The sequence below is a fragment of the Bison bison genome, unplaced genomic scaffold (assembly GCF_000754665.1).
Source record: "Bison bison bison isolate TAMUID 2011002044 unplaced genomic scaffold, Bison_UMD1.0 scf7180017864453, whole genome shotgun sequence".
Taxonomy (NCBI): Eukaryota; Metazoa; Chordata; class Mammalia; order Artiodactyla; family Bovidae; genus Bison; species Bison bison.
The window spans coordinates 2,481,242-2,507,147 of record NW_011495015.1 but is presented as its reverse complement, the minus strand read 5'-3'; the positions used below and the strand labels follow the sequence as shown (position 1 = coordinate 2,507,147).

The following is a 25,906-nucleotide window of genomic DNA, read 5'->3' as shown; positions in this document are numbered from 1 at the left end:
GGGGCCTTTCCACTGTCCGAGCGACTTGTTTTTCTAATTTTGAACTCAATTTTATGTTGTGCTGAAATAATGGGAATTTTAAATCCCTTGTGGAGGAGAGTCTGTGGTTAATATTCGGAGTAAGACTAAGAAGTTTCGTCTTTTAACTATAAATGTGGGCAGAAGGACTTCAGCTGTGTTTTTTTGTGACTTCAAATAACCTAGGGGACCCGCAAGTGGGAAGGGCAACCCCCCTGCCCCGCCCCCCGCACTGCCAGGTGGGTGAAGGGGGCAGCCAGGTAACTACAGGAACCCCCTGGGCCTGGAAGTGGCCTGTCCTCAAAATGTAAAATTGAAACTGCAGGGAAGTTTTCTGATGGAGTCACATGTATAGGCCTTGGCTTTGAGGTCTGTCTGGGCACTGTGTAACAGTAGTTTCTCTGGAAAACCCCTTAAAAGCTGTCAAAGATAGGGGAACCGCGCAGATGAGATAGTTGTTTGAGGGGAAGATCAGTCACCTTCAGTAATGGGTAGGTGGGGGGGAGGATTCCCCTCGGGGAGGTCCAAGAAATAATACATAGTATATAAACATGAAATTCAGAACTGAAACATTCATTCCACACACCACTTGTGTGTTTAGATAGTTCCAAGGTGATACAATTTGGAGATTAATTGGCCTTGTTGTCCTGTTACAGAAGACCCCTCCATTTGAAATGGCTTATTGAAAGATTAATCTTACACTTCTCATGTTGTCATTTTGTTTGTGAGAACTTGTTTCCTTTCATACTTTTTAATAATAGACCATTTTGGATGTATTTGTGCTCTCTGTACCGTTTGTTGTTAAGATCTTGGCCTTGAAACCATGAGATTAAAGTTCAGTAGTGTAGCTTAGACCTGTTTCAAATATCCACTTTTGGATCATATAAAGTACGTGAAGTTATTCAACCATCAAAAGAGGGTTTGTGCTGTTAATTTTAGTACCTGGCATAAGTAAAATAGAACTAAAAGTAATTCAGAATTATCCATCTTTTATGGCTCAATACTTAAAAATATACAAAAATAAAGAATAACACAGTTGTACTATGTGATGTAGAGGAAACCAGCACAGGCCTTCTGGGTGGATAATAGGGTTTGGTGGATGGAGAGTGAGATGGAGGGTGAAGATGTGCTGTAAAGCAGGGCAGAGGGGAGGTGGGGAGGGGTTTCCTAAGCTGGGGCCATGTGCAGCAGCACCCCCACATCATTAGGGGACTTTGGGTGAATGCTTTAAGTCCTGGGCTGCCATGAAGCATGGAGGGTGGGCCTTCTGTATCAGCTGGAGCCATAAAGTGCCCTGGGTACGGCCCTGGCAGGGAGGCAGTTTCTTCGGGCACTTGGGAATTAGGAGGGGCCCAGGCAGTCAGTTTCTTTGTCCCCGTAACAAACAAACATAAATGCACATGTATACACGCCTCCCCACACCCCTGCCGCTGGGGTCCCTTGTGCCCTTTGACTTTATCTCACTTGTTTTTGTTTCCTCCATACAGAGCCTATAGTCCTTGGCTTGATAAGTGTTTATTTGTGGGAAGTTCAGAAAAGGATGATAACTTCTGGTCTGACCCAGACTGTGAGAACACTTTGAGAAAGTCAACTAAACCCCCTTCTATCTCTGCCTCTGAGTCGCTTTTCCCTCCCACGGATCAGATCACTTATCGAGCACCTACTGTGCGCGGGCGCTGTGCTACCCATGGGGGCCTCAGTGGTGAGGAGGACAGTCTCTGTCCAGATTGAGGGGTGGGGAAGAGGGGTCCTGGGGATGCCCAAGGGCGACTAGGGCAACGTGGAGATGTGCGCAGACCATCTGGGGAGCGCAGGGAAAGCCCCCTAGTCTGGGTGGAGTGGGGGCTGGTCAAGGCCTTCCTCCACGCTGGAATGTTGTAGAGATAAGTTCATTCCTTGAGTTCCTTAGAAAAGCAAGTGAACGTGCGGCACTGGGTGAGGTGTAGCTGATGTTGCCTCACCTGAATGCCCCCACCTGAGCAGGTGGCTCACAGAGTCCTTCTGGGCGCACTGTTGAGTCTCATCTCCACAGACTCCGCACAGATCCTGTTCCGCCGGCCTCACCCTGTCCAGCTGCAGAGTCTGGAAAAGACCACCCGCCTTGTGCAGGTGCTGCTGACCCAGGAGGGTCACTCAGGTGATGCCCCCAGCTGACCTCAGACTGGAAGTAGCCCCTCCAGTGAGCATTTGATAAAGCCAGGCAGGCTCACCGGACTTTCTGTAAAGAAGCATAGCAGAAACCCTGAGGGATTTGAGATAATAAGCCTATTTTATCAAATTACAACTGAACAAAATGTTGGTTTTGTTGTTGTCGTATTACTGATCAAACCAGAAGTTGTTTTGGTTTAAAAGACACACAGAACTCACCAGGGTATGAAACTGAAAAGACTTTTAATAATTGACCTATTTAGTGAAAATTGTCCAGGTGCTATATTACTTTCAAATGGGATTTCATATTCATGGAATTGAGTTAGTCTGATGTGGCTAGCATGGTTTGTCAGATAAAGCTTTTCGAAGTTTGAGAAACAGGAGAAAAAAAAAAAACTGGTTGGCTGTAGAAATTCACAACTCTCTAAATACCATGTCGACCTATGTTTCTTATATAACTATTGGAAGCTCGCTGTTAATTTTGTTTGGATCAAAATGTTTTTACCAGGCAGCACCCCTTACCCCACTCCCAGCAATTTACATTTCTAGAAAAGCACTCTGAAAAACCTAGGCTCTTGATTTAAGCTTTTCCATGAACTAGTCTGTGACTTTGGATAAGTAATTTATTTTGTCTTTGTGTGTAAACAGTTACATTCTGTTAGTGGCAGCTACAGTTTCTTGAGCACATACTTTGTACTAGCAAAAATACACTCTTTCTAAACCTCACAACAATCCTGAAAGTTTCCCCATTTTATAGATGAGGAAGCAGAGTCCCAAAGGGTAGACAGCTCGCCCACAGTGGCCCAGCGGTGAGTGAGTGGTCAGGGCCAGGGCTGCAAGTGAGTTCCTTCTGTCTGTCTGTTCCTTAGCTTACTTTGGGATTTAAGTTCACTTTACTCTGAAAATATGGATGAAACTCTTTCCTGCTTATCTAATTTGGCCCCACGACAGCCCTGTGAGGGTGGAGAGTGATGCCATCAATGGTAGCACTGAAACTGATTCTCTGTAACTGTGCCCCCATTATTTGTCACTTTCCTCTGGGAGGAAAAGGTTTAAAAGGTTCATTTCTAAATATTTAATCATCCAACTCTCTGAAACTTTTAAAATATTTACTAAAATACATTTAAATACAGGAAAAGGAGGGGTAAGACCATTTGGACCAGAGTATCAGTTTCCTGAACAGTGAAGTTTCTTCCAGAATGCCAGAGGCCAACAGAGGATTGCCAATTCTTTTATTATTTTGCCACGTAAGGACATTTTTTTAACAATCCACTGTCACCAACTTTTCAAAAAACAACAAACAAAGATAACATGAGGTAGACCCCCAAAATAGGAAAGAATTTAAAATATCAGAATATCAGAATTTAAAAGTTCTTTGAACTCAGTTTGAGGTCCTCATGACCCTGTCAACGTTTTTCTCGTTTTGCAGCAATAACTTAACCTCACAGCCTGGCCCTGATGAGAGTGCTCGGTGGAGCCCTGTTTGTACTCAGTCGCGTGCCGGGGTCTCAGTTCTCTAGCCCATCCCTTCAGGCCCTGTGTTCACTGTTCCCAAGGCAGGGAAGCCTAGTGGTGCAGGTGACTGAGTCATCCGGCCCCGTAGTAGTAGAGCCAGAAACAGAACCAACGGGTCCGAGGTGCAGGTGGCTGTAAATCCCATGCAGGAGTGGCTGTCTGTGGGTTGACCTTGAACGTTAGCGGGCAGGAGGCAGGAGATCCCACCATTAGGGTCTACTCTGCTTTGCCTACACGCGGTGAGTGGAACCACTGGCAAGGGAAATCGCTTGTACTTTATTCTGGAAATTTAGGTCAGAGATTTTTGTTCGAAACCCAGAATGAACATTTCATACTGGATTAAAATTCTGAGCTGTGCGTTTTGTGTTGCTCTTCTGTGATCCTGGGCAGTCTTTGAAGCAATGGCTGAGGTGCTCGACTATTTCACTTACAAGGGAATTAGGGAGAATTGTCCCGAATTCCCACTCCAAAGCCCAGACCTTCCAGCGTCAGCCCCTCCCCTGCCGGGCTGATGTAACAGGATGACTCAGGGAGACGGGAGTGGGCGAGGAGCGCCAGTTTTTATGCCAGCCTGTGCTGTGTGTTGTGCGGTTTGGCTTATTTAATGAACTCAGAGCACGCTGATAGACTTATGCAGAACGCATTTGTGGAATAAAGTAGCTGTCTTTCCCAGAAAGTGTGGAGAGTTGGCGATCAGGTTGTTGGGGCTGATAATCTATTTAAAGACCTGGCTTACGTGCATTTGGCCTTTATTTCACCATGGAGCTCCTCCTGGAGAAGAAAGGTCTGCCTCTGTAGGATGAGAGGGACCCAGAACCTTCAAGTCTGCCTCCCCTACAGCTGTGGGGGTGCAGGGACGGCCTTCAGAAGGCAGCCTGAGTTCCTTAGACTGCTGGTAGGGCCAGAGCTTTCTCCAGCCTCACGTGCCAGGAGCAGCGTTCTAATTAAGCATTTGTTTGAATCTGCAAAGAAAACATAGCTTTGTACACCATTCAGCAAGTGTTTTCTGAGGGGCGGTGTGTATTTGTGTGAGACTCCATCCCACTGGCCGTTCGTGGGGCTGGAAGCCCACCTGCCTGCCTGGCTGGTCCCTGCAGAAGGGGAGGCAAGTGGTGGAGACGCCCTGATGAAAATCGGGGCCCACGTGCTCCATGACCTCGGCTCCCCCCCTCCACCCCCCCGCCTCGCCTGTGAAGTTCGTGTGCGGCATGTCTGTTCCAGCCGGGTGCAGGGCCATCTCCTGTGTGTATGCAGGTGAGGGACGCAGATGGTCTTTGTTTGCAGGGATACAGACCGCCCAGTCTGGACTGGGGAGGCAGGTCTTGTTAGACTCAGGGCAGACGCTGATATCCTCAGGCCTGCAAGCATTGTTTAATGACATGCAATCATTTAAACTATTCTAGTAGCACCTGCTTCTGAGGCAATCCAAGTATTTTACAGTTACATTACTTCGGTCCGTTGAGTTCTCATAAGTAGGAGAAGCCCCATGGTATTAAACTGTGGTTTGGGGCCCCTCCGGGGCAATGCGGGAGGATGGTCTGCCTTGCCTGCCCTTTGTAGGGTGCGCTGCTGGGGGAATGCGTCTGTGCTCTCCCCCAAAAGACAGTGGTCAGGTGGAAGGCTGGCCTCATGGTCAAGAGACCACTTTCTGATAGTAAATGTTCCTCCATCTGGGTGACTGTGACCTTGGCACATTTCTTAGTTTACTTTCTCACTGTCAACTCAGTAGAAATGCAGGGAAGCCTCCATCAGGGGAAAGATTACATCCAGGATGGGGTGACACTGTGAAAGATATATGTCCTTGGGAGAAAGGCCAGCCTGTGATCTCAAGATAGTTCTTATAAATCGGCAGCAACAGTTAATAATTGTCACCACTGCTTGAACTGAGACTTGACTTCAAAGTGTGAAATCCTACAGCCTCCAGAACCTGTTTTGTTGTTGGTTCTTTGCTGAGTGGCGTCCGACTCTTTTGGAACCCCATGGACTGCAGTATCTGAACTGAAGTCAACTAAAATCATACTCTCACACCAACTCCAAGTCCTTGTTGTGGGGGGCGGGGTGGTGCGGGGGGACGAATACTCAGCTCTATCCCAGGCATGGGCCACTGGTCAGTTCTGCTTTTATTAAAGTTTGTGCTGGAAGGGGATGTGAAGAAAGAAACTTCTGTTTATTTTTGCTATTTTCATTTTTATGACTAGTTCGGTTCAGTTCGGTTCAGTCGCTCAGTCGTGTCCGACTCTTTGTGACCCTATGAATCGCAGCACGCCAGGCCTCCCTGTCCCTCACCAACTCCCGGAGTTCACTCAGACTCACGTCCATCGAGTCGGTAATGCCATCCAGCCATCTCATCCTCTGACTTTTTATGCCTCAGCAAAAAGTAACATGGTAATGTTCTTTTGGTTATGTTTTGCCTGCCAGGGAGCCTCGAAATCTTATCAGCACTGAGGATGACACTTCTTTATTCTCTTGCTGAGATTTATGAAACATGAGTACAGCGGTGACAGGACCAGGTGAAGCTCTGTTCTTGAAGAGCTTGGTTATGGTGACCCTGGGCCACTTGCAGAAGGTTTCACACTTTTCCCTGTTTCCACATGCTTGACTTTTATAACAGCCTTTGGTTGTGAACAGTGTTAATCAATTTGAACCCAGGTTCTGCCGCTCAGCTAGCAGAAGTGATCTGACCTTGGTCTCTCCTCTGTTCTGTGAGGGTAGCACCCAGCTTGCTGGGCTCCTGAAGGAGCCCTCATGTTGCACGTCAGGCTCAGGGCATCTGATAGACACTGTTATCATTATTAAAGGGAATTAAGATCAAGAAAGACTTGAATAGTTGTGTCTATACAACAGAGGGATTACAGCCTGTGACCTGTGTCCTTCCTGATGGAAATATGTTTAAGAAGACTTAGACCCCTGTCACCCAGCAGGACGTTCCCTTAGTGGATCACTTCCAGTCTCAGTGACTGAGTGAACGGTTACTGTAATAATCCCCTGGGGGACGGGAGTGGCGTGTGTAATGGAGAGGACCTGGGCATGTGAAGACTGACCCTCCTCTAAGGATGGTTCACCAGTAACGGGTTGTAAGGGCTCCCCTGGTGGCTCAGTGGTAAAGAATCCACCTGCTGATTCAGGAGACATGGGTTCAATCCCTGGGTCAGGAAGATCCCCTTGAGGAGGAACTGGCAACCCATTCCGGTATTCTCGCCTGGGAAATCCCATGGACAGAAGAGCCTGGTGGGCTACAGTCCATGGGATTGCAAAAGAGTCAGACACAACTTAGGGACTCAACAACCGCAAGCTGGGATTGTAGGAGAAATTAAATGCTCGGGTTCCAGGGTGATGCATGTGTTCCAGGCACCCTGAATCCTGCTGCTCTGCCAGCCAGATGGGCTCACGACAGAGCACCTGTACTTCCTTCCTACGATTTAAATATGTGTGTGCTTGTTTCCTCATCAGTCCTGAGTTACCTCCAATTTCCTCCTCTTTAGTCGCCCTTTCTCCGTACACACCCAGCGTTTGATGGAGAAGAGGGGCCGGTCTCCATCAGATTTACTGGACCGCTGCCCTGTGCCAGGCAGCCTTCTTGGCTCCGGAGGCCAGAGGTGACTGTCCTGAGAAGGCACCTGTTCCTGTCACCTGGGGGAGACCAGCGGAGCCACGGGTCAGGGCTGGACGGGCAGGGCTGGAGGGAGGGGGAAGGTGAGCCGTCAGGAGGCACAGAAGGGAACCCCTGGACCTGAAAAGGCTTTTGGGCAGATGGGGAGGTTCTCCAGGAGAGGAGAGCAGAGAGGGCGTTTGACCAGGTACCTGTCGGTTTAGGTCTGGATGCCTCAGGTCTTCAGGCGGGACTGTCTCCACCACCCGACTAGTACTAGCTGCTTGCTTCCCAGGATGGTCAGGACACTGTAGGAAATGGGTTTTCAATAAGAGCTACCACTTTTTTTGTCCCTTATCTGTTTATAAACATTGATCCTGGGCCCCCCCTGCTCAGTCAGGAGACTCTGTGCTGACTTTTCCCGAAACTAATCCGCTCCTTGAGGCGGTTGGTGACTTGCTACCTTTTATTCAGGATCATTATAATTTCTGTGACCTGCAAATGTTAACAATGGACACTAAGAGATACTTTTTACCTGATGTAAAAAAGCTTTTTAAAAATGTGTAATTGTATACTTTGATGTTAGGATTTGTTTCCAAGCCATAGGTTGGAGTAAGTTTCCAGCCATCACCAGCTAACCTAGTGGCTCTTACTATATGGTAAAAGAGATTTCGTTTAAGAGCAAGCACTGTTTTAATGAGCTGTTTCCTTTTGTGGAATTTTAGATTTAGCCACTGGATATTTTTCTCTTGTTGTTGATGTCTTTAACCTATTCAGTAAAACTAAGTAGTTTGGGCTAAACACGTTCTTCATCCTGTTTGCTGTTCGTTCATCTTTGTTTAACAGTGTATTTATAATCACACGATAACATTACCACTTATTCATACTTTTGACTATTAATACCCTTTCCTTTGTCTTTATTCATTAAACTTTGTGATTACAAAATAGCTGTAGTGCAGGAATGCTAAAGTCAGGAAGTTGTTTAAGTTGGTTGAAGAAAAAAGACTTGACATGATCAGACTGAGAGCGGTTCTTAGCAGAGAAAACAGCCTAATCAAAACAAAAGTTATTTGTGCTGTTTCTAGAGATTCTTGTAGTTAACTTGAAGCAGAGCTCACAAGAGAAGTATCTGCTAGTTCTTTTCAGTAAGATGTGGCAGCCGCTGGAACAAGTCCTAACGAAAGTGGCAGCTCCCTTAAGTGAAACTAAAAAAACAGACTAGAAACAAAAGTGAACCACAAGAGTGGCCGTGGTGCAGTGTGAGTTAGATTTGTAAATCACGTGGTGAGGCCCTAGCTTTACGCTGATAGCAGGAAGAAGGGGTTTTGTCTGAGTTGTGCCTTTTCAAAATCAGAGCATAGCACATAGGTGCAGGCTGGTTTCTGTGCCTCGAAGAGTATCGTGTTAGGCTCTGCCCTTCCCTGTGATTGAATCACAAAGGATTCCGCTTGGTCTCTGCTTGAGGATGTTGGTCGTGTACAGACATGCTTCCTGTTCCAAGGCTGTCTGAGAGTCATCTGACTCGGAAAAGCAAAGCTGTTCCAGAACTGAAAGTGAAATTGGCTTCCCCAACATGTGCATGAGCTTTGAGATCAGGGCTGGGGGAGAGAGTAAGAAGCAGGTGCTGTGGCCTCTTCTCCAGCCGTGACTTGTATATTCCTGCCACGTTTCTCTGTTGTGCAGACCTCAGTCCCACCCAGGCTTGTAAACACATCTTCTGGTTGCATTGATGTCTGCAGCATGTTGCTAATTATAAACGTCAGTCACACGCCTTGCCCGTCACCTCAGGAACATCATCTGACTTTGAAGAGCTATGTCGTGCCCCTCCATCCTCCACCTCGCAGCATCGGGACCCTGGATCCATAAAGCAGCCAGAAAATATTAATTGTTCCCATAGAGATTAGGTTTCCACTTCCCACGTTTAGCTGGTGTTATTTTTTTTAGCTGGTTATTTTTTTTCTTAGTTGTGAGAATTGTGTAAAAAATACTGTTTTATATTTTTTCACAAATATTGTGACATTTGTATTAAAAAAGTATTGAAGTTTTCTGTAACTGACAAATAGATAAGGAAATATCCACAGGTGAAACTTTGCTTTAAAAAATTATCTGAAGCCTTGAAGGCTGAACTAGAGATGGATGGGGATTTGTCATGGTTTGCTTGCTACTATTAAAGTAATTTAAAAAATGAAATTAATTTGTATGAGTAAAATTTTTCAAAAAGAATTCCTCTTGCATACTACTGGCAATATAATAAAGTCACTTTTGTGAATGCTAAAGAATTTATTACGATAATTTCTTAATTCAGACTATGGCTGTTTGAAATCAAGATTGAGTGCTCCACGTAAGAATTTCCCCCCAAGATAGCATGTGTATAAAGCCATTGTTTGTGTAATGATTCATTGTGATTTTTAAGTGGATTGTAAGCTGCGTCTCTAGTAGTAGTAAACTCTATTATGAATAGCAAGTGCTTCATCTCCAGTTCCGGGTAGAACCTAACATACGCTGCTCGTTGTGTGGAGAAGCACAGAGTGGTGGTCGTCTCGGGGACCTGCGGATTTCTTCTCTCTCCTTTTGGGATTCAGTGTGGTCAGTTTTTTGGTTTTTCCAACAATGGCATACAAATAGTACTGCTCTTCTGACAGATTGCCTTGTTTTTGCTTCATCTTCGTCCGTTTTATTTACAGGTGTTGACTTTAAGATCAAAACCGTAGAGCTAAGAGGAAAGAAAATTAGGCTACAAATCTGGTAAGTGGGGCCCTGCACCCAGTTATCACCGTGTGTGTTCAGCAGTCCACACGCTCGTCTAATACAATTAACCGTCGGAGCGGGTCTGTCTCTCCTGCGTCTCCTCTCCTCCGCTCTCGTTCAGGTGAAATGAACGGAGCTTCCTTCTAGAGAGCATTCAGGAAAGAGCCCCTGTAGCTCAGCCCCGCTTGCCACGGGGGTGGAGATACATGGTCGTGTTATACTTCCATGGTGACTGGCTTGGAGCCTTTAGTCCCTAGTTTGATGTCATCCGACAAACCGTCATCACTGAGACAGTCGCTCCAGTGCTCGTCTACACGTTTTCAGAGTTACTTACTCTGCAAGCGTCCAGAGAAAGGCCAGCGTGCTCCCTCCCCGGAGCTGCGCATCTTGGGCAAGGCCCCCTCGGGCGTGTCCTCGGTGGCACGCTCGTGCCCTGAGCCCCCTCTGTGCCCCATGCGGGGAGCCCAGAGCCCCCTCCCCGCACCCCAGGAGCGTGTGAGAGACTAACCCAGCCGTGTGGGGCCCCTCAGCCACCTTCCTTGGGGACCCGGGAGGAGCCCCTCTGGAGGAGGGACTGTGGGAGCCCCCGCCGCGTGTCCACGTCGCCCTTGTTGCTAACACAGTCACGCCGCAGCGTCTCAGCCACTAACTCCTCTCGCAGGTCGACCTCAGCTCTGTCTGTCCGCCGTGTGTGTGTCGCTTCCATCGCGTTCATTGCTGCCGCACCGGCGGCTCCATCGTCACCTAGCGCTTCCGTGTTAGTGCCATGTCTCATCCCCACCCGCGCCCCCGTGCGGGGCGCCCGCCGGCCGTGTCAGGTAACGTCCCCATGGGTCATCGCTGACTGTTTCACCCGCTTGAAGGATTGGGGGTGACGGGGGTTGTTTTTTTGTTTTGTGTTTTTGTATTTCATATCTTTGGGATGTTCCTTGATCATCTTTGGTTAGGAAAAGAACCATTTTCCCATCTCTGCTTAAAGTGTGTCTACATGTGTGTATATAGAACTTGGTGTAAGTATAGCTAAAATAAGATGTCAACCCGAATGTAGATTCATGAATTTATATCCACATGGTGACTCAGTGGTAAAGAATCCCCCTGCCAGTGCGGGAGACGTGGATTCTATCCCTGGGTTGTGGGTTTGATCCCTGGGTCAGAAAGATCCCCTGCAGAAGGAAAGAAGGAAATGGCAATCCACTCCAGTATCCTTGCCTGGGAAATCCCATGGACAAGGAGCCTGGCAGGCTATAGTCCATGGGGTCACAAAGAGTCAGACACAGTTGAATGACCTCACAGCAGCAGCAGCAGCACATATCCTGGAAATCACGCACAGAGGCTTCCAGCTGTTGTGTTGAGATAGACTTAAAGCTGAGAAACTGGCTTCCTGCCTTAAGGCAAACACATAATTAAGATGCTCTGTATGGGGGGCTTCCATGGCAGTCCAGTGGAAGTCCCCCATACAGAGCATCCTGTGCAGGGGGTGTGGGTTTGATCCCTGGTTGGGGAGCTAAGATCCTGCATGTTGCATGGCATGCCCCGCCCCCCTCAAAAAGATGCTCCACATGAAGGTCTCTTGTTCGGTCCAGTGCTCACTGTTGGTGAATTTGGTTTCCACTAGAGTCCCTGTGTCGACATCAAGCTTGTTTCCTTTCATTCTCTGCTTGAAGAGGTGGAACTTTCATACACTGACGTTGATTTCTGCAAATTAAGAATTGTGTCATTTCACCAGATACATTAAATACAGAAAAATGATGGTTTCTCAAAGCATGGTTGTAGTACCAAACTGGGGGGAAAGGATGGCAGGAAGTTTTCAATTTGCCCCCAAAGCAGAGAGAGACATAATAATAATATCATATTCCACCCACAATAAATGATGATTTGGCTGATGTACTGCAAATCTCTAGAAGTCAGCTCTCGGTCATTACAGTGGAAATTAAGATTCATTTAGATAAAAGGTGGGAATATGAGGATTCTACATCTTGTTGGATAGATAAAAGCCCGATCGGGGCATTGGTATTGTATTACTGTCCAGCTGTGTGAGATGTGGAGACTGGGGTGAAATTTTTGCGGTCCTGGCTCAGAGTAGGAATCTAATAAATACTTGTTGAACTGAATCGGATTCTATTTACCTTGTTCTCTGACCATCTGTGAGAGCAGATAATTCAGTGGGAAAATGATCAAAGGAGCCTTGGAGAGGCATAGCCTTGGCAACCTAGATGTTTTGGAAATGTGGATTATTCTCTTCAGTGGAGATGCTTTTCTGCCTCACACAGTCAAGAACTGGTCACAGAGAGATGGAGTTTAGGGACTGGCCTTGATGTTTCCTCGCTGGTGTCTTGAACGCTAACCGTTTGTTGTTATTGAGTCGCTTCAGTTGTGTCCGACTCTTTGCAACCCCCTGGACTATAGCCCGCCAGGCTTCTCTGTCCATGGGACTTCCCAGGTAAGAATACTGGAGTGGGCTGCCGTTTGCTTTTCCACGGAATCTTAATATCAGAAATGCCTATTACTATCCTGATTCTGATTGTTGGGTTTTTTTAAAGCCTCTCCCGGGTGTGCTGTGCGTCATGCTTGTAAGTAGTGGTGCTGTGTTGTTCCTGCTTCCGAGGTCAGACCTCATATTAAGTGTTCTTACCACAGCAGCCTCAAAATGATTTTCCAAAAGCTTGTATTATGTCTGATGTCTCTGTTCTTCAGCCCCTGATTTCTGAATCCTAACTGAGTGAATGTTTAGAGAAACGAATGTGAAATTGTTTTACGCTAAAAGCCACCATAAAACTGCTTATCATAAAGACTCAGGAGAGCACGTAATTCCCAAAATGCTCAGTGAAGACCTTAACCCAGTTGCTGTTCAAATTTGTGGTGCAGCTATAATGTGCTAACCACAGACTTCAGAGTAGAAAAACATGTGTTATTTTTGCTTTTTAAAGAAGTAAGTGAGAGCTGTTTTATCAAATCCTAAGTTGAACAAGCCAGCACTGTGATGGGAAGAGAAACCACAGTCAGGAAAATACTTTTTTTTTAAAGTATTAATTACGCCCCTAAATGCCTAGGGTCCCGGGAATAATTTTGTTCACTGATTCCTCCTGTGAATGAAACGGTATCTGAGTCAGTTCTTTCTCACCTGATTGGAAGGTGCCTTTTAGTGTCTGCAAGTTGGTTTTATTTAATTCTGAATTCTTCAGGAATCCAATTTGGGGGCAGTCTTGAGTCAAAAAATAAAGTTTATTTTGCCTTGAATTGGCATCCACTTTCTGCATTTTGCCCACTAGCCTTTTGTTTTGCACATATAGATGGAGGGCCTGTGGTAGGCCAGGCCCCTGGGCCCTGGTGGACAAAACAGACCAGCCTAAGGCCCTGGGCCTTCCAGCCAAGAAAGAGCACAGGGGAGCCTTACCTCCCCTGGGCAAAGTGGCAGCATTGCTTTATGTGAAAATGAATTTGCCAACAGGCTTCATTGTTTGGCATGATGACACATCCCTAAGGGGAGCTAATTTGGTGGCAAGTCTAGTCTGGAACAAAGGCGTAAACTATCACATCTTTGCCAAAAGTGTGTTAGGGACACGGCCCCACAAAGTTCACCCCATCCAATGCACTTGGAAGAGGTTTCAGTGTCTCCCACTTTTGGAAGCTTAGGCACTGTCCTGTGAGAGTCTGAGCATCTTGCAAGGAAGAACCTCGTTTTCTGTGTACCCCACTGCCCCTCGCTTTCTCCACCACAAGCCACCTGTGTCACGGGGCTCCCAGAGTGTGCTGAGAGTTACGCTTCTTCGGTAAAAGCTAAATTACAGATCGGCTTAAAAGAAATCATTTTGCTGGTCAGAAGGCCTGCTCTCTTGAGCCTCATTTGTAAATTTGTGATAGTTCTCATGCACTTTCTCAGCTTCTTAGGTGGAGAAAGTGGGTCTTGGCCAGCTTGTGTGCACTGTTAATACATGTATGTCTTCCTGTGGAAACATCAGCTTTTCCTGGAGAAGAGATAAAGCTCTAGATTTCAAGGTCACAGTTGGAGAGTAGTCAACTTGACCGTGTTTGCAAAGTTGTGGGGTCCTTTTCCTCCTTTACCTGTTTGAAGGACTAAGAAAATGACAAGACTACAGCCTTTTTCATTAGTGGGGACTGTTGGTCGTCTTCTAAGCAAAATCAGATAAGATACTCACCATTGAGGTTGGTTAATAGAGATTGCCAGGCTTAAGTTGTTTAAATTAAATATCACCCGTATATTTTGTCATTGATAACCACCAAGTTATGGGGTGTTGCCCTTTCCACTGTTACACACGGCATTTACTTACTTTTCAGAATCTTGTTGTGGGAGAAATTGGGGCTTCCTTAAGATTTTGTTTGGACGCACCTAGCTCAGAGAAGCTGCCCCCAGTAATATTGAATGTGCACAGACCTGTGGGGAGTTGCCACGGCTGGGCCAAGTCTTCCCTGTCCGCCCTGTTCGGGGACTGACTTTTGCTGCTCTTTCTCAGGGACACGGCAGGTCAGGAGAGATTCAACAGCATTACCTCAGCTTATTACAGAAGTGCCAAGGGGATCATATTAGTCTACGACATCACTAAGAAGGAGACATTCGATGATTTGCCAAAATGGATGAAGATGATCGATAAGGTAGGTGTTGGCGTTTCTCTCTCAGAGGTGGACTCTCCGCTGTGGGTGTTAATAGTGACAACAGGAAGAAGGGAAACATTCACGGAGCATGCTTTTCCGTCCCGAATGTCATTTAATCCAGATGACAGCTTTCAAAGTAGGTGCATAGTCCTGCATCACAGGTGAGGCAGAGAAGAACTAGAGTGTCTTCAGGATCAGCCTGCACATGAGAAAGCCTGCTTGGTATTCTGGTCCCTGGGCTGTCTGACATCAGAGCCCGCACACGGTCATCCCACATGGGCAGGCTGCTTCCGTGGGATCAGGTGCAGGGAGTGTCTTCAGGATCAGATTGCACATGAGAAAGCCTGCTTGGTATTCTGGTCCCTGGGCTGTCTGACATCAGAGCCCGCACACGGTCATCCCACATGGGCAGGCTGCTTCCGTGGGATCAGGTGCAGGGAGTGTCTTCAGGATCAGATTGCACATGAGAAAGCCTGCTTGGTATTCTGGTCCCTGGGCTGTCTGACATCAGAGCCCGCACACGGTCATCCCACATGGGCAGGCTGCTTCCGTGGGATCAGGTGCAGGGAGTGTCTTCAGGATCAGATTGCACATGAGAAAGCCTGCTTGGTATTCTGGTCCCTGGGCTGTCTGACATCAGAGCCCGCACACGGTCATCCCACATGGGCAGGCTGCTTCCGTGGGATCAGGTGTGGGGCCAGTTTTATTATTTCTGCAGAAAGTTCATGTGAGTGCTCGCTTTGTGTGTGTCCACAGAGTGACAGCCTCCCAGGGACTGCCTTCTCCACTGTGCCCAGGGACACGCCAAGGCCTTGGTCACCAAACTAGAGACAGCCTTCACCCCCTCATTTTGAACTAAAGATTTTATCCTTTGGATCACAGTTGACTATGTAGAATTAAACTGAGTTTATAGAACGTGTGGGTCCCCCGCTAAGAAATGAGTAGCCAAAATGCGCCTGTAGACACAGCCGTTGAGGGTGAGATGTGTGTAGACAGTGGCCACATTTGAGAGTTGTTTCCCCCTCATTTAGTAATTTGAGGTTTAGCTCCTTTGCATAACGAGCACACTTAGTATATTATAAATTTGATTTCGTTTACAGATGGTATTAAAACCATCTGTTAGATGATGGTGGAGAACGTTCCTCTGCAGGTCTTACCAAGCACATTTTCAATGTGTGTCTCTTTAAAGTGAGTTGGAGACCCCGGTTGCCAGGGTTTCAGAGATGGTCAGAACCAGGGTTGGGTCTGGACTCTGGGATGCTGGGGCCGTGGGGTGTGCTCCCGAGGCCCCCAGACAGGGGCGTCCTCGCTGCCAGCTCAGAACCCAGTGATGGAGCTACCGGGAGGCGGTGGCCTCCGTGTGAAGGGCACCTCAGTGGGGAACCTGCCCTCCTCCATCTGATACCCGGCTCTCACCTCTCCCTCTGTGCGGCAGTGCTCCCGTTTCTTCCCCTTACCAACCCCGTTGGGGGCACTGTTAACTGTCACCCCGTTACTAGCAAGGAGACCGAGCTCCCTGGTTAACCTGGCCAAGGTCGCCCACTTGGGTACCCTGTGTAGAAGTCCGTCTCCCATCATGTGTGAGAATGCCCCTGTTCAGGGAGTTACTTGAGACAACTTTGACCTTTTTAAAGAGAGAGAGTCTACTGTGCCTGCATGTTTTTTTAAAACTTAGAAATGCAGCTAACTTTTCCTGATCATAAAATTAACAGTACCCTGTCAGTATAGAAACTTTAGAGAACCAAGTGAAAGCACAAAAGTGAATTGAAACAGTCTAGCTGTCACCCAGAAAACCCAGATTGTGTCTGGACTCCGTGTCGTTTCATGTCATGGTTACTTCACTAAAAATTCTATCACGGGTGGCTTCCTGTGTCACCTTCATGTTCTTCCAGAGCATATTTTCTGTTTTTTTATGGCTTCACTCTTTTATGTACCTTATTTCATTCTTCACCCACTTTGTGGGATCTTTAGATTCTTTTCAACCGAGTATAAATCTTTGCCTGTATTTTGAGTCATTCCTCAGGGTAGATTCCTAGGAGTCATGAGACCATCCGTGCTTCCTCGTGCCTGTGACCACATAAGTGCCCAGCAGGAGCCCTCTAGGTCAGAGCAGATACTCAGAGAAGGAGGGGCGAGTGGACAGAGGGGCAAGTAGATAGAGGGACGAGAGGTGTGGCCTGGGGTTGTGTCTCCCTCGGGTGTGATGTGCCCGGCTTTGAGATTCAGCTTCTCTTGTTGCGATCCCACAGTACGCTTCCGAAGACGCGGAGCTTCTCTTAGTTGGAAATAAGTTGGACTGTGAAACTGACAGAGAGATCAGCAGACAGCAGGGTGAAAAGGTGAGGAGAGTGGGCAGTGGGCAGTGGGGGGGAGATACCCATGGATGCAGCAAGCACGCTGTGTGCTTGCCCTGCTAATAAATTACGGTTCAGAATTCTGAAAATGCAGTCAGTCACATCCTTCGTCTTTGTTTGCTTTGGTTCACTTCCTGCTCCTTTAAATTCATTTTTCAGATGGAGGGGAAAAGACACATGAGAATACACAGCATTGTTTACTGTCCCTCCTGACGTCTTATACAGAGAGATCTTCTCTTAGCCCATGTCATTGCGTTCATGACGTTCTCCTATTCTAACTCTGCCTTCCCCAGGACATCGATGACACTCACATTTATTTTTTTGGACACATTTTTAAACGTCAGATATGCTACAGTTTAGACGCTTGTGCACGTAATTTGACTTGAGGGTCCTGATGTCGCCTCACAGCTTGTGTTTTGCTGGTTTCTCATCATGTAGGAAATTGCTGCACTTTCCTGCATTAAAGTTCAAATGTAAATGAGCTTTACATCTGAGGATAAACAGGACTCTCCAGACCTTTCGCCCCAGCCCTTGTCTGAATCCCAAAGCCCGAGAGCTATTCCCCCTCCCGGTTACGGATCCTGTGCTTATACTAGGCACGTGTCGTCCCCTCCTCCCCCAGCGTGCACGCATGCACACACGCACACAACAATAATGTGTGCTTGCTCGCAGTTTGCACAGCAGATAGCCGGGATGCGGTTCTGTGAAGCGAGTGCCAAGGATAACTTCAACGTAGACGAGATCTTCCTGAAGCTTGTCGATGACATCCTGAAAAAGGTAAAAAAAAAAAAAGAATCCGTGTCCTGACAGCATGTTACCTGGAACCGCTTCGTCATGTCCTTTGCTGTTTGTGGTTGGGAACCTCTCATGTAGAAAGCAAACCCCAGGGATTGTCAGGCTGGAGACCTGGGGTTGCAGACCCGTGCCAAGGACTCAGCCCCCCACAGCAGCAGTCTCTCACCACATCCTCAGGGCCATGTTGCCCATCCTCGCTCAGCCTCGCACACAGGTGGAGTGGGTGTGACTATTTGTGGTTGGTTTTTAGTTGCTCAGTCTTGTCCGACTCTTTGTGACCCCATGGACTATAGCTCACAGGCTCCTCTGTCCATGGGATACTGGAGTGGGTTGCCATTTCCTTCTCCAGAGGACCTTCCAAACCCAGGGATCAAACCCGTGTCTCCTGCATTGGCAGGCGGATTCTGTACTACTGAGCCACCAGGGAAGCCCAAGGGAGACTGTGGGCTGTTTATTTGACAGTCGCTCCTCTCCTGCTCGAGTTTTTCCACAAGGACCCTGTTAGGTGCAGACACTGAGGGTCTTGCCTCCCATCGAGGCTCTTGTGTCTGGTGGGGCCTTTCGTGGCGCCAGACCAGGAAGATGACCTCATTGGACAGCAGCACATTGTTCAAGCATCTTTGGGCTTATATCCAGAGATTCCTTAGATCTTTAAGTGTTTTTATATTATTATTACACATAATCGCCTCGATGCAATGTAATTCAGAAGCGTTTAGTACAATGGCTGTCTGTATAGCTGCCAAGAGAAGGTACTTCTTCCTTTAGTAATGATATGCTCCCTGAGAACACAGAACCGTTTTTTCATTTTTTTGATACTTTTAAGTTTCCATCACACTGGGCTGTGAAAGGAAATGTCGATGAGGTCTGTCTGCTCTCTTTGCTGAAGGGTGCGAGATGGGCTGCACAGCCTTTGTGTATTGGTTGAAGCTCCCTGAACCTGGTTCTAAGGTTTTGGCTGAATGGCTAACTGAACTCTGATGATTCGAGTTTCCTATAAAAAAAACACTTTGGTCTTCTGTAACTGTATAGTCTGCAGAGTCTTTACATTGTTGAGTTACAATGCGTTTGTCTTTTCCTTTATCCCCAAGATGCCCCTGGACATGCTCAGGAACGAGCTGTCCAACAGCATCCTCTCGTTACAACCCGAGCCCGAGATCCCCCCAGAGCTGCCCCCGCCCAGACCACACGTGCGATGCTGTTGACTCGCCGCTTTGGAGGCGAAGTTGGCGCGATTCCTAGACGGGGGAAGGTCGCATTCTGCACTACAATCATTTGACAGTTTCCTCTCGCACTTTGTAATCCACGTCAGAGCTATACACTAACTTGTAAATATGCAGATATGCAGTCCTGGGTAAGTTTGGGTTATAAATGCCATATTTCCCTCCAAATTATTATATTTCATTCATCATCCCAATACCTAGTGTGTGTACACTGGGGAACGTCGTACTTCTGATACGAAGAACAGGAGAAATGAGAGTTCCAGTGTTTCTGGAAACACATAATATAGTTGTCCTTGTTAACTATGTTATGAGGATGGGGATACTCTGATAAGAAGAAAGAACGTGGTGCTTTGCTTACTGTTTTAAAGAAAAATTGTAAAACTAAAGACTTTGGGGGAAGAAAAGCGACCTTGAATGCTTTTTCTTTATTTACATTTCTCCCAGCTGTAGCATCTTTGAAGTATTGGAGTGTTTCCCACAAAGCAAGCTCCATGCTTGCTTAAAGGTCTTGAAGGTTATTTATTCACATTAATGGTAGAACATGACTAGTTAGAATGTGGGACTTGACTTGGTCCTGAGGCCTGGGAATCCCTTTGGTTTCCTGATGAATGCACTCTGTGCTTTTAAGAACTACAAAGATTCAATAAAAGAAATGTTTTTGAAACTATAGAAGATTTTAAAAGAACGCTGCTGTCCTACACAAATCCTGTTTAAAGGAATTTTAAAGAGATGCATTTTACTATATCAAAGAACTTACACGTATTTGCCTAAACATTCTATATACCTTTGTAATGATCAAACCTCCCCCCTTGACGGTGAAGCTTATTCCTATTAAGCCTAGACTGTGTTCTTTTTTTTTTTTCCTGGTCTGATGATGAATTTGTGAACTCTTATCTTTGGTATATCTTTTATTAAACTGCACTGTTTGTTTAGTCAAGGTAAATAAGTCATTATGTATTTGAATAACTTGGCGTGTCTTGAGTGTTGTGATATGAGAAGCATTGTGGTCCTTCTACACTAATGAAGTGCAAATAAAATTTTGTATTTATGAATGACAGTTGAGTTGCTACACTTACTCGTGCAACCGTAAAATTACGTATCTGATGATATTCTTCCAGAACTCCACATCTTAATCTTTTGAGTGTTTTTGATAAGGAAAATGTAGCCTCCTTCACCATGGAAAACATTTCGATACTTTCTCAAAAGATATAGGCATAGACCCAGCAATTTCCAGTCCTGAGTGTACACCTCTAAAAGTTGAAAGTTGGGGCACAAAATGTTCACAACTTTATTCACAGTAGCCAAAACGAAGCATCCCAAGTGTCCATTGGCAGGGGAATGGACAGCATGGATGAACCTTGAGGACATCATGCTGAGTGAGATAAGCCAGGCACAGAAGGGCAGACCCTGTACAGTGTCACTCACGGAGGGGTCTTGAACAGTCAAGACCAGAGATGCAGCCTGGTGGGACGAGGGGGCCGGTGTTTACCTGGACAGAGTTTGCCTTTGGAAGATGAAAATGTCACGAGGGATGACCGTAATGGTTGTACACCCTCGTGCATGTGCTTAGTGTCACTGGGCTGCACACTTTACATGATGAAATACGTGTGTGTTTGCAGACAGCATCATCATGAAAATGTTCTTTGTAACGTCTGTGCCCTTTACCATCAGACAACTAGGCATGGAGCGTGTCGATTACTCACCTGCTGCCTCACTCCACGTCACCTTCCAGTGCTCTGGCCCTCCTCTGGAGGACCCCCGCCCTTCCCCTTAGACCTGCTACCTGGAGGGCTGGGAGGAAGGGCATGGGACCTGCTACCTGGAGGGGCTGGGAGGAAGGGCATGGGGCCTGCATTCCTACTCCTCTTGGGCCCCTGCGGTGACCTCGGACTAGCCGCTGCAGCTCCTCGAGGACCCTCAGCTCAGCCTCACCGCAGGTACCAGTGGTTACTCCGCTCCCTGCAAGTCTTCTGTTTCTCCTTCCTGGATCTGTGAAGTGCTGGGTCAAATCGGTAGGTGGTTTTGTTTAACTAACGGTTTAAAGTTTTGAATATGAAACTGACAGGTGGCACTTCCTGATGGTCCAGTGGTTAAGACTCCCCACTTCATCACAGGGTTCAATCCCTGGTCAGGAACTCAGATCCCACATGCCAAGCAGCTCGGCCAAAGATTAAAAAAAAAAAAAAACTCAGAGGCGTGCATATTAGTTGAGCATGCAACGAAACAAGAGATTCATCTTGCTTGCCTCAAGCTGTAAAACCACCTAAAGTTAGTTGTTTTTTCCTCTACAAGTGACCTGCATTAGCAGGGAGAGAGAAAGTACTTGGCTTACAGATGATTGCCCAAAACTGGTAAGTAGACCACAGACTGCAGCTGAGGGTGGTCAGGACATGACACGCAGGCTGGAGTTGACGCTGTGATGCTTTGGTGAACAAAGGTGACGTTCACGGGTGGTTGCTGTAAGGCCGGCCCTGTGCTTGGAGCTGTGGGGGCGTGATAACCATCAGGTGCCCCAGACCGACCCCTCACAGGAGTGCAGGGCAGAACTTCCGACATGGAAGGGCGGGTGCAGAGCTGGGGAACCGAGGCAGAGGTTGGGGCTCTTCCTCACCTTCAGGAAGGAGCCGCCTCCCGGCCAGTGGCAACACAGACTGGAAGGACAGCGTGTCCACAGGCTTTCGATCTGGAACCTCTGGAAAAAGTAGACCTTGTAGTTACAGCGCGCACTGCCATCCTCATGGCTTATGGTTTCTGAACACCTGGCCCCTCCGTGGAAATGGGTGATGTTCTTGTGCTAGAGACCAGGCAGTGCCCTACAAATGTAGTGAACCATCTGCACGCAAAACCTGAAGCGGGTCTCTTCCCGTAACAGGACAGTTACTACTGAGAAGCATTCTGAAGCCTGCCGCTGGGAGGTGATGCGTTTAGTCCGTTTGCCAACAGATACACTCCGTTCCCTAGGCTTAAGTGATAACCCTTTATGACAGGCTGAGAACAAGATGAAACAGCCCCAGTCCACCCACTGTTGACAACAACCCACCGCACAGCCCAGCGGGGGGAGGTTCCTCCAAGAGAGACAGCAGGGCCCCAGGGCAGCGAGGAGGAACTGGGGATTACGGCTCGATGGGCAAGGCCAGCACTGCTGCTGCTGCTGCTAAGTTGCTTCAGTCGTGTCCGACTCTGTGCGATCCCATAGACGGCAGCCCACCAGGCTCCCCCGTCCCTGGGATTCTCCAGGCAAGAACACTGGAGTGGGTTGCCATTTCCTTCTCCAATGCATGAAAGTGAAAAGTGAAAGTGAAGTCGCTCAGTCCTGTCCAACTCTTAGCGACCTCATGGACTGCAGCCCACCAGGCTCCTCCATCCATGGGATTTTCCAGGCAAGAGTACTGGAATGGGTTGCCATTGCCTTCTCCAAAGGCCAGCACTAGGACCCCTAAATTCTGCTAGATTTCTTTCTTTGAAAACCTGCAGACTTTTCTAAATACAGCTCCACAAATGCTTGCGGTTATAATGAGGGGATTTTATTATACGAAAAATTCATTTTCCAAAGGCAAGTCAGGGGTGCTCTCCTCCCATCCCCAGATGCTGAAGCCTCTGGGAGAGGCTCAGGGTGTGTCTCAGACTCAGCAGGCCCACGAGTCATCAGCTCTACTTGTCGGGTCAGCCACTGAAGCCCATGGTTAGCTCGGGGGCCCTCAGCCCATTAAGGATCTATCCCAACTTGTTGAAATGCTCTTCAGCCCTGAAAACAGCTCTTCACTCCATAATTTGAAACAGAAGACTTCATAAAGATAATAGACCAAAAATTGTATCCACACAACAACAACAACAAAACCTTTTATTTTTAAATGGGTAGAAAGTGATCATTAGAGAAATGCCACACTGAGATGTCTTCACACCCTTGAGGATGGCTGTTGCCCAAAGAACAAACAAGTGTTGGCAGGGATGTGGAAAAACTGCCACCTGTATGCGCTGCCAGTGGGAATGTAAAACGGTGCAGCCACTGTGGAAAATGGTATGCAGTTCTTCAAAATATTAAACATAGAAATACCATGGGATCCAGCAATTCTTCAGGGTATATGCCCCAAAGAAGTGAAAGTAGAGACTCAGTAGATACTTGTACAAGTTCATAGAAGCATATTTCAGAATAACAAGAAATTGGGAGGAACCCACATGCCTATTGATGGATGAATAAACGGTGTGTTCTGTGATATAGAAATACAATGAAATATTACTCAGACTTAAAAGGTAAGGAAATTTCTGACATGTGCTACAGAATGGATGAACCTTGAGGACATTGTGGTAAGTGAAATAAGTCACAAAAGCTGACTGACAGATACTGTATGATTCCACTTAGATGAGGGGCCTAGAGTGGTCAGAGTCACAGCAACAGAAAGTACAAAGGTGGTGAGCAGAGACCAGGGGACGGGGGTGAGGAGTTAGCATTTAAGAGGTGCAGAGCTTCAGTTTGGGAAGATGAAAGTTCTGGAAATGGATGGGGTGGTAGTTGCACAGTAATCTGAATGTATTTGATGCTGAGCTGTACACTTACAAATGGTTGAACTGGTAAGTTTTATGTCATGTATATTTTACTACAATAAAAAACTTAAGTGTGGGGGAAAAGGGTACCTTTTAAAAGTTCAGCGAAATTGACAAACCTTTAGTCAAGCTCACCAGGAATATAGAGAAGAACAAGTTACCCATGTCTGGACTGAAAAAGGAGACATCATTAGACACTTCATACATCAAGAATGACAGTGAAGCATCACAAACTGTTCTGTGCCCGTGCATGTAATAACCTGGATAAAGTGCACAGATGTCTTGAAAATACAAACCCTTTTGTATTTTCTGAAATACACAGCTTTCAGAATGAAAAAAACGGCACTTTCTCAACCTGCCTAGGGTAACCTATAAAAGCCAACAACTAACCTGTACTTGGTGGTGAAAGGCTGATCACTTTTCCTCTAACATCAGGAACAAGGCAGGGGTATTTGTTCTTCAGCATCACATTAGAGGTCCTAGCCTGCAGTGGGGCACTAAAAAGAAAAGGAAATAGAACAATCTGTTCTCAGATGGCATGATTGTCTATGTAGAAATTCACAAAGAATTTACACCCAAACCATCAGAACTACTATGAGATGACGGGTGAAGGTGACTGTCCTTCCCCTCCACGCCTTGTCAGGGCCCTTCATCTCCCCTGGGACTGACCCGAAAGTAACTTACTGCAGCCTGTTGTAGAAAAGCCGATGAAGATTCTGTGATTGTGCCTAAACTGAAAGCCAAGAGTGGTGACGAAGGGGCCACCCATTATTAGGCTTTTTATTTTCCATCAGAATTGAAGGTACCCTTCCCATCTGCTGGTGCCTTTGAACATATGGACTGCTCTTCATCAGGTGCGCTGTTAACCAGACTCCAGGCTGTTAAAATTCAAATATCTGCCGCTCAACTTATCAAAGATTATGTGGCGCATAGGGGACAAATCATAGGCCCAGTTCCCTTTCTTCATGTGAATAAATTCCCCAAGTCAAGACCCCAAGGAGAGCTGGATAAAGAACCCGTGGTCTTGACTTTAGGGAATTATCCTCACTGTGCTCTGATGTCCTGGGCAACCCCAGGAAACCTGGGGAATCCATCATCACCTCCAGTGAAGGGATGTGGTTTGGTGTACTGTTAGCTGAATTTCTCCCCCACCCACCCCGCCCCGCCCCGCCCCAGGGAAAGCTACTTGGACCATATTATACAATGAAGCATCAGTAGTCCCAGGATAATCTCAGAAGGGCCTCCGCAATGATGCAACTGTCCAGTAGAGGGAGCCAGAGTACGAATGGAAAAAATACTTCATGTTAAAAATATCCCTTACAAATTGCACAACTGTTTCTAAATTAGTGTTTACTATTTTCACGTTTGCCACTATATATATAAGGCATACGTAATTTAAAAGTATCATTTGAATATATGGTATCATTTAGGAGAGGAATGCAAATCTTAGAACTTAATGCCCTACTTTTTAGCAGTTCTTTGAACACACCTAATGAACTTGGTTTGAACTCGGGAATTTTTCTAAATCAAAGACAAGTTTTTTTAGGCCTAAAAAAGTGTTAGAGGCAATAGTACAGTAAGAGTTTTGAAGATAATTCTTCTGGTAAAATATATTGCTGGCTTTTCATCTGTCACTGAAGGAAGACAAAACTGTTTTAGTTACTAAATCTACCTGTGTTTGCTTTTTAAATTGTAGCCATCGACCAGGCTCAGAGATTAGGACTCACAGCTGTGGGCATTTATCGAAGGGCCTTGAGGAAAGGTGGGGAGGTGAACACAGAGGGAAGGTGATGGGTCTGGACTTCGCAGACGCCTGAAAGGGAGGGCAGCGAGGGGCCGGTTTCAGCAAAGTGTCAGAGTCCCTCTGAGCTCGGGGAAAGAGTTTAAAGAGGACACATCAGTGTCGGGTCCAGTGTCGGGAGCAAAGAGGCCGGAAGCACAAAGCCTTCTCGGAGGAAGAAGAGAGGTCGAACTCGCCTGGAAGCCAGCGTGAATTTTCCAAGTCCGTGGCCTTGGCAAGGTTGGAGGGTTGTGCTCTAACTTATACCCGTGGGAGGTGGAACAGAACCCCTCTGGCTAGACTCGCGTTTGGTGATGAGTCAGTTTAGGGGGTAGGAAGAGGAGGAGACATTTGCTCTGGTTTCTGACCTCGGCAGTTGGGTTTAGGTAGAGAGAGTACTTGACGAGGCAAACAGGAGAAAGAGGAAAGAAATGGCAGGTTCCGAGGAAAGGTCGTCGTCTCCTGGTCTCTTAGAAGGCAGGGCATCATCACCAAGTGGCCAGGGATGGGGGGGCTTCAGGGGGACGGGGGTCCTGTGGACTGGGCAGAACTGGCTTCTTAGCCAGCAGGCTCTCCTGGAGACTTT

The 25,906-nt window shown here is 47.0% G+C and overlaps 1 protein-coding gene across 1 annotated transcript in view; it reads left to right on the top strand.

Moving 5' to 3' along the window:
- RAB12 (RAB12, member RAS oncogene family) overlaps window positions 1-20,069 on the top strand; it is a 44,844-nt gene extending 24,775 nt beyond the window's left edge. Inside the window, exons 2-10 of the mRNA XM_010859119.1 lie at window positions 2,051-2,155; window positions 2,924-2,975; window positions 3,596-3,647; window positions 3,776-3,920; window positions 9,955-10,015; window positions 14,491-14,629; window positions 16,879-16,968; window positions 17,656-17,760; window positions 18,867-20,069. Coding sequence (XP_010857421.1) covers window positions 2,051-2,155; window positions 2,924-2,975; window positions 3,596-3,647; window positions 3,776-3,920; window positions 9,955-10,015; window positions 14,491-14,629; window positions 16,879-16,968; window positions 17,656-17,760; window positions 18,867-18,980 — 863 coding nt within the window. The 3' untranslated portion in view covers window positions 18,981-20,069. The remainder of the gene's footprint in view (window positions 1-2,050; window positions 2,156-2,923; window positions 2,976-3,595; window positions 3,648-3,775; window positions 3,921-9,954; window positions 10,016-14,490; window positions 14,630-16,878; window positions 16,969-17,655; window positions 17,761-18,866) is intronic.
- Window positions 20,070-25,906: the final 5,837 nt, after the last annotated feature.